This window comes from Haliaeetus leucocephalus, unplaced genomic scaffold (genome assembly GCF_000737465.1).
Source record: "Haliaeetus leucocephalus isolate CR32 unplaced genomic scaffold, Haliaeetus_leucocephalus-4.0 Scaffold68, whole genome shotgun sequence".
NCBI lineage: Eukaryota > Metazoa > Chordata > Aves > Accipitriformes > Accipitridae > Haliaeetus > Haliaeetus leucocephalus.
The window spans coordinates 2076209-2083822 of NW_010972504.1; the positions used below are offsets into that span (position 1 = coordinate 2076209).

Genomic DNA, 7614 nt, shown 5'->3' on the forward strand with positions numbered 1-7614 from the left:
AGCAGAAAAATGTCCTTGGCTGCTGGTTTTTTTGCAAAGCTTTTCTGTCTATGAGCAGAACAGCAAAAAGACCAGAGAAGCTGAGAGGAGGGAAAAGGAAGTGCCAAGCGCATGAGCAGCCTTTGGAAATGTGGGTCTTGGAAAAGCCCAGGGAAAGGCTTTTGGCTCAGAGGGGCTGGATGCTGCAGAGCACCCATGGGGCTCCTGCTGCAGGAAAGCAGCTTTGTGCCCCTCGCCTGTAAGCAAGACTGCACAAGAGAAAAGCCTGATTCCTTCATCTATTTCTTCTTTAAGTGGAGGATCCTGAATTCTTAGCTAATGGGTCAAAAATGGGTAACGGCAATCTTAACTCGGCGTGCTTGGATGTGCACTCCTGGGAATTAATTATTTGCATAATAGCAGGGCTCAGCACTTCACAGAGGGTCCCTGAAGACGCTGCAGCCTGAGTAAATGAGTCTGCGAGGTGCCAGGTGTGCATTTATAGCACTAAATCCACAATAATGGTAATAATATACTTCCATAAAAGGCAACAGTGGCAAAATCTCTAGTGCACTGATCTTTCGTTATCTTTCATTTTACAGAGTGTTTTACAAACGAGAGGTCTCCTGACAGGCCCATCTCCTCCTCTTGTTTATAGCTCCCAAAATAATGGTTTTTTTTCTCGAGCAAAGGTTCTGAGGAGCTGTCCACAGGAGAGTCCTTAGGCAAAAGCCAGGAGAAAAGGCATTTCTCCTGGCGAGGTGTAGTCCACCTGACTTCCCGTGCTTCAGGTGATGGAAAAACCGAGGCTGGGTCACACAGCCTGAGTCCTCAGTGCTCATTGATCTATGTCAGATGGAAAAGCTTTTGCAAACTACCAATATGAACTATCATTGCTCATGTTAAGATTAATACTTCTAATTGTGCAGACAGAATTTAAATGAGATACTTATTTACTTCCCCCATTATATATCAGTACAGAGCTATATTTAAAAATAGAATTACTCGATGCTTTCCTAGCTGTCCCCCTGTCTGTCTCTTTAATTATATCAGTTGGAGTACTCATTTATCTAAGCCTTAATCAGGGATGAAAATCTAGCTAGTTTGGTAATGACTTGCGTATTTCCTTCGGCTGATTTATGATTGATCCCCTTACTCTCGATGAGGAGGGTGAGCTGTGAATCGGAGGCTAAACTTGAGAAAATGCACAAGGTTCCCAGAGAACAAAGAAATTAAGTAAAAGGAAGAAAAACCCAACAACACATGCTTGTGCTGTTCAGCCCCATATCTCGGCTTGAAGACACCGTGGATGGGATCCAAGGAGGCACATTCTTTGGGAAGTTAAATATATCTCACATCCCTCCATGGTTTCCAAGCAATTAAGGGAAAAACCTTTGTCTGCTCCCCTTCAAGCTCCCCATTCCTGCAGGACTGGCCTCGGGCTCTGCAGTCGGTGCTCAGCTCGAGCCCTTTTTGCTCTAATGAAAACCTCAAGAACAAGGACAGCAGTTTCTTCTGCCCTTTGTGCTGATTCTGCCAGGCAGCTTGTTATTATTTACAAAATACTGATTATCAGGGCTCCAGTGCTGCAGGAATTGGTGCCCAGGGTTAATGTGCATGAGCTGTAACTCATGGAGAAATCTTGTATGGACCTGCACTACTAAGTTCACATAAGTAAAAGAGGTGAATGGAGCAGAACAGTCCCATGTCTGAGTGTGAAAACAGAAAGGCTTGAGTCTGAGGAACTCTATTCAGAGAAGACCAACACATATCTTTGGCAAATGCCAAATTTTGTTGGTGCCTAGGTTGTATTACGTTTCATTACTCCATAAAAATCCAGTGCAGATGATTTTGGCATTCGTGAACACAGCGGTATCACTCAGAAGAGACAGGGAAATGAAAAAGGGGTTTGGTTTGAGCGTGACCGACTTCTCTCCCCATCACACAGACTCCACCTTCCGCTACACCGGCAGCCCCGACAGCCTGCGCTCCCGGGCCCCCATGATCACCCCCGACCTGGAGAGCGGAGTCAAGGTCTGGCACTTGGTCAAAAACCATGACCACGGAGACCAGAAGGAAGGAGACCGGGGCAGTAAGATGGTGTCTGAGATCTACCTGACCAGGCTATTAGCTACAAAGGTAACTGCCATGCATGAAATTCCCTTGGGAAATGCATAGGGACCCTTTAGGCACACTTGCCGGGTGTCCTGTGCAGTCCCTAATGGTGCTCAGCTCCCAGGGGGTGAGGGGACTGTCCCTGCCAGGCTTTCCCGGGCCCCAGGGGTTGGGTGGCTCCTGGAGCAGCAACAGAAACAGAGCCCAGATTTCCTCACACTGCAAGGTGATTGCTGCAATACTTGATTCCTCTGCATGGTTTTAAAACACAAAGAGTTGGAGAGACGCAGCACTGCCTGTAAATACTTAACTGGTTTCCTTGGCCAGAGAGAGTTTTCCTGCCTTTCACCATGTGTTCATCACTGTAGATAATGCAGATTTGCTTTTGAAAGCAAAAGAAATTGTTTCAGGTTAGTAACAAAGAGTAAGCGCGGGCGTGAGTAGCTGCAGGCTGGAGCGCTCCCCCGGGGTCCTCCAGCAGCGCAGTCAGCGTTCGTAAAGACCCCGACCTGACTTATTCCTGCGGGGTCCGTGGCAGCGCTTTGCAGGGCCGTGCAGAGCTGGCGATACCATCTGGCATCCCCTCCGACCACCGCTGCTTAGCCAAGCGTGCGCCCGTCCCTCCCTTCACCTTCTCGGTTGCTGCTCCCATTAGGGTACGCTGCAGAAATTTGTGGACGACTTGTTTGAGACGCTGTTCAGCACCGTGCACCGCGGCAGCGCGCTCCCACTGGCCATCAAGTATATGTTCGATTTCTTGGATGAGCAGGCAGATAAGCACGGCATCCATGACACAGATGTGAGGCACACATGGAAGAGCAATTGGTAAGAATGGAGGAGGAGGGTGGAAGGGGGGCAAACCTCAGTATTGAGCAATTACCTGTGTCCTGGGGAAAAACAGAGATGGGGAAGAGCTTTGGGAAGGCTGGGAACAACCAAGTCCCGTAGCTCCAAAGCATGAGATGTACCACGAAGCCACGCTGATGCTTTCCAACCAGCACCGCCTCTGCCCCCGTGCAGATGTGGCAGTCGGGTTTGATCCTGGTTCGTGCTGAGCCCCGTGCATACGCGAGCTGAAACCCCGGTGCAGTGTTAAACCACGAGCCTGGCTATCTGCGAGTCCTCTACCCGGGTGGGAGCTGGGCACTAGCCTCAGGCCGTAGATCCACACATCTGGACTTTGGAAATCACTGGCTTTGCAGAGCCGGTCTGGTAGCTGGAAGCAGGGCTCCGTGCTTGCACCACCCTGCCCGTGCAACCGTGCTGTGGCACGAATGTCGGTGCAGGCTGGAGGGGGAGATCTCGGCGAGCGGCTGCACCTTCCCCATCGTTTTGGGCAGCAGCTGGAGCAGCTGGGGAGCGGGAGAAGGGGGCGAGGGGGGAAGGATCCAGCCCCGCATGAGGCCAACGTGGACTGCAGCAGGGTTCAGCTTTCTCCGAACAATGGGAACTCTCACGTCTCTGCCTCTGCTGTTATTTTAGGATTAAAAGCTCCGTGGGTTAGAAATTTACCTCTCTGAGGAAGGAAGAAAAGCACAACAAATGGTTGCTCCCTGAAGACTTTGTATTTTCCCCCGGCTCCCTCGTGGTTTCAAAGGCCTCTAATCATCACGGCTGCCAAAGCTGGGTTCCCCGCTAAGGCTGTGGGAAGCTAAAAACAATTTATTGAAAGCCTTAGAAGAAGGAGTTATTAGGATAAAAACTCCAGAATCACAAAAAAAGATGAGACTTCGTAAAGCAATAAAAAGGAAAGCGCTGACCAGCAGAGTTTGCTCTGCCAGAGCCATCAGACCACACGAGCCCTGGTCCTTCCTTCTGCCCCGGGGCTTGGGGGGCTCGGGAGAAGGGCGAAAATTCGGTCTCTGAACTAACAGCTCTGCTGAGCACTTCACTTGGCTGCAGCGTTCCCAGAAAGGGGATTTTGGTGGGGAGATGGGAGAAGGCTTATGCCACTGGAGCAGGTCAAAGCAAACGGGGGCTTGGAAGGGAGAGCTGGGGTAACGGGGAGCTGGCACTGCCAGGGACGCGGCTGAGCTGCTTGCCTGCAGTGCAGCAAGAGTTAAGGCTGAAGTCTTCAGTGCAGCTAGCTGGATAGACAGAGAGAGCTGAGACTTGAAAGGTAATAGAAAGCAGCAGCTGTTTTTTTGATCCTGCTATACAGCCGAAGAAAAAAGGAATAATAATTCCCCTTTGATTGCAAAGGCCTCGGGATTTGGGGACAAAGCCTCTGATGCCTGCTGCACCGCTCGCAGATGATGGACTGCGGAGTGGCCGGGCAGCGGCTGATTAGCGCGGGGGCGGCAGTGCCGCTGCCCCGGGCCCAGCCCCGTGCCGCGGACTCCCACTCTAACCAACTCAGTTTAATGGGCTCCTCGCGGAGCTGCTCACCCAGCACCGCCGAACGCTGCTCAGCCCTGCCCTGGCGCAGGCAGCCTGCCCTCGGCGCCTGCTGCCCGCCTGGCTCTCGCCTCCTTCGCCTTTCCGTGCAGGATCAGACCCCAGAGCGGCTCCCGGGGCGCGCAGGGCAGCGGTGTCCAGCCCAGGCGTTGCGGGACCTGTCGCAAGCAATCCAGGCAGGACTGGGCTAACTGGTGTTTGAGGGACCTGGCCCGGCTCCTAGTCAGATTATTGCTGCTTCCCACCATTTGTATTCTGCTTGGGAACACAAACTGCAGCAAGTGTCCTTTCCTAGCCTTTGTCTAACATTTAATTTTGTTTCTTGATTTCCCTACAGCCTCCCTCTCCGATTCTGGGTGAACGTCATCAAAAACCCCCAGTTCGTGTTTGATATCCACAAAGGCAGCATCACGGACGCCTGCCTCTCTGTTGTGGCTCAGACCTTCATGGACTCCTGCTCCACCTCAGAGCACCGCCTGGGCAAGGATTCCCCCTCCAACAAGCTGCTGTATGCCAAGGACATCCCCAGCTACAAGAGCTGGGTGGAGAGGTGAGCAGCAGCAGCATGGGTGCTGGGCTGGTCTGGGTGCTCCGATCCTGTCCGACCTCCTGCGCCGAGCGGTTTTGCTCTCGGTGGCCGATGATGCAGCAGGGTGGCTCTTGCAGCGAGCTGGTGGCACAGCTCAGCCCTACTCAGCATCTCTGCTCGTATTTTCAACTTGTTACAGACCAGGATCCTGTTTTGCTAGATGTAAGCATAAAGCGAAATGATGTCCTTTTCCCTGTGTTGTCCTAAAAGTGGATTCATTACCCGGAGTGCGATAGATCAATCTCACACACTCAGGAAAGATATTGCTTTTTATTCGGGCCTGGGTGCTCAGTGGACTTTGCACAAATCAAGCACACCAGATTCATCAGGTGTGTCCCTTTTGTACAGTAACAACTGCATCTAATTTATTGAACTACTCCTACCTAGTACATATTCAAACTCTCTAATGCATATGCATAGGATCGTATAACCATGACACATCAAATGCCTCCTCCGGATGCGCGGGGGTCTCGGGTGGTCTTCGGTGGTCGTTCGGGGAGGTATCCCCTCCTCACTTTGACCGCTAGGTCGCTCTGTAGTGGGTCAATGGTTCCTTTTTCTGCCAAGAGGAACGCACCGTCGATCAGGAAGAATAGAAAGGACCAGGATGATCTTGGCTACTTCTCTGGGTATTATTAAAATTGTTTGAAGTTGAAAATGATTAACTAACTTAATTTAAAACAGGATTTCCTATATCTGACGTCACCTGCAGAGCTTTGTTGAAATCCCAAGGAGAAGAGGGGCGTTTGGAGCCTTCGTGTTTCTCACGGCCTCCCTTGGCCTCTCCTTCCCGCAGGTATTACGCAGACATCGCCAAGCTCCCCGCCATCAGCGACCAGGACATGAACGCCTACCTCGCCGAGCAGTCGCGCCTGCACTCCGTCGAGTTCAACATGCTGAGCGCGCTCAACGAGATCTACTCCTACGTCAGCAAGTACAGCGAAGAGGTGGGTGTCCCCTGGCGGGGGGGGGATGCACGTGCGGCGTGGGAGAGGAGCCGTGCTTCGGCGCGGCAGCGGGTCACGCAGCTTTCCCCCTCGCTGCCCCCCCAGAGCTCCTTCCTCCTCCTCATCCTCGACGCAGCACGACCGTAGCTCGTGCCGCTGCTGTCCCGCTCTGTTCTGTTCACACGCAAAGAGGTTCAGGTCCTGGCCGTGCCCGTAGCATACTTCCCAGGAGGATTGAGAGCTAAAATATTGTGGAAGCGACTGGATTCCTCAGCCTTGGCATACGCCCAGTGCAGCCCACTCCTAAATGCAGTGGAAAATCATCATGACCCAGTGAAGCTCCCCAGAAACATCCCTGTCTTTTGGGAACAGTGCGGTACAAATCCCATGTTGCAGTGACGCAGACTCCTGTTTGCAAAGAATCCCTGGCAGCGTGAGCTCCTTTAATGAATGCATCACTTGAAACCAAGTTCTCGCCATCTGTTCCACCCCTTCATTTCAGTGTAAGAAGAACCTATTTTGCAATTATGTCCGTTAAAAGGAAGGGTTTTGTCATTTAATTGCATGTATGCATTTGTGATACAATGTTACAGCTATTTTCCGATTAGGGCTTAAAAATCTCATAACTTTCATGCTAAACGAGACAAGAAATGTGGAGTCCAAGGTACAAAAGCGGGAGCGATTGTGTTGTGCGGGTAACGTGCACTGAGCAGTCCAACAAATCAACGAGCACGGCTGCGGCATGGCGAAGCGCTCGTCGCGTTGCGTTGCCATTTGTTATTTAAGTTTCACACATCCGCATTTCAAGTTGCTCACATCTTGCTGCCCACCCACCTCTACCACCCCCTCTCGCACACTGACTTCTGTCTCTTTTTTTCTCCCTTTTTATGTTTTCTATACCAGCTCATTGGGGCTTTGGAGCAGGATGAACAGGCACGTAGGCAGCGTCTGGCATACAAAGTAGAGCAACTTATTGGTGCCATGTCTATTGAGAGCTGAAGAAAGGTTGCGGTGCTCACGGACGGCAAAGGGCAGAGGATTGCACGGACTCTCGGGAATTAAGAGGGAGAACAAGCAAGAAAGGCGCCGGACACATATAAATACCAAGGCTCTTCTCGGGGGAGCAGAGACTGGCCCAAGGACTGACTGTGTTCAAAATCATATAGGATCTGGTTTGAAAAGGCAGGAAGAGAAAAAGAGAAAGCATCTCAATCAAAGTCAAATCAAGATGGATCATTTTTTCGAGCATACATAGAAAGAAGGAGCCTGGAAAGTCTGGATGTCTCCATGACTGCTGCTTTGCATGAAAATTGTTTGATGTATATTAGAAAATAAAACTTTATTTAAAGGTTTTTTTTTAAAAAAAAAGAAAAAAAAGGAGAAAAAAAAAAGAAATAGAGCAAAAACCACAGAGGCCACAGAGATAATCCTGGCAACAAGGTTCAGCTCTGAATCCTGTCCTCAAGAGACTCCTGAGGACTCAGCTCAAGCATTCTGCGAACGGACTCTTACGCCAATTGGAAAGTTTGGAAAACTGAAATTTTCTTCTTTTTGGGATCTTATAAAAAATATGAGCACAAGTTTGCA

The 7614-nt window shown here is 50.7% G+C and overlaps 1 protein-coding gene across 1 annotated transcript in view; it reads left to right on the plus strand.

Moving 5' to 3' along the window:
• The window catches only part of PLXNA2 (plexin A2), a 153868-nt gene extending 146478 nt beyond the window's left edge, over window positions 1–7390 (plus strand). Inside the window, exons 27-31 of the mRNA XM_010579061.1 lie at window positions 1928–2118; window positions 2750–2919; window positions 4829–5041; window positions 5877–6027; window positions 6931–7390. Coding sequence (XP_010577363.1) covers window positions 1928–2118; window positions 2750–2919; window positions 4829–5041; window positions 5877–6027; window positions 6931–7026 — 821 coding nt within the window. The 3' untranslated portion in view covers window positions 7027–7390. The remainder of the gene's footprint in view (window positions 1–1927; window positions 2119–2749; window positions 2920–4828; window positions 5042–5876; window positions 6028–6930) is intronic.
• The last annotated feature ends 224 nt before the right edge of the window (window positions 7391–7614 follow it).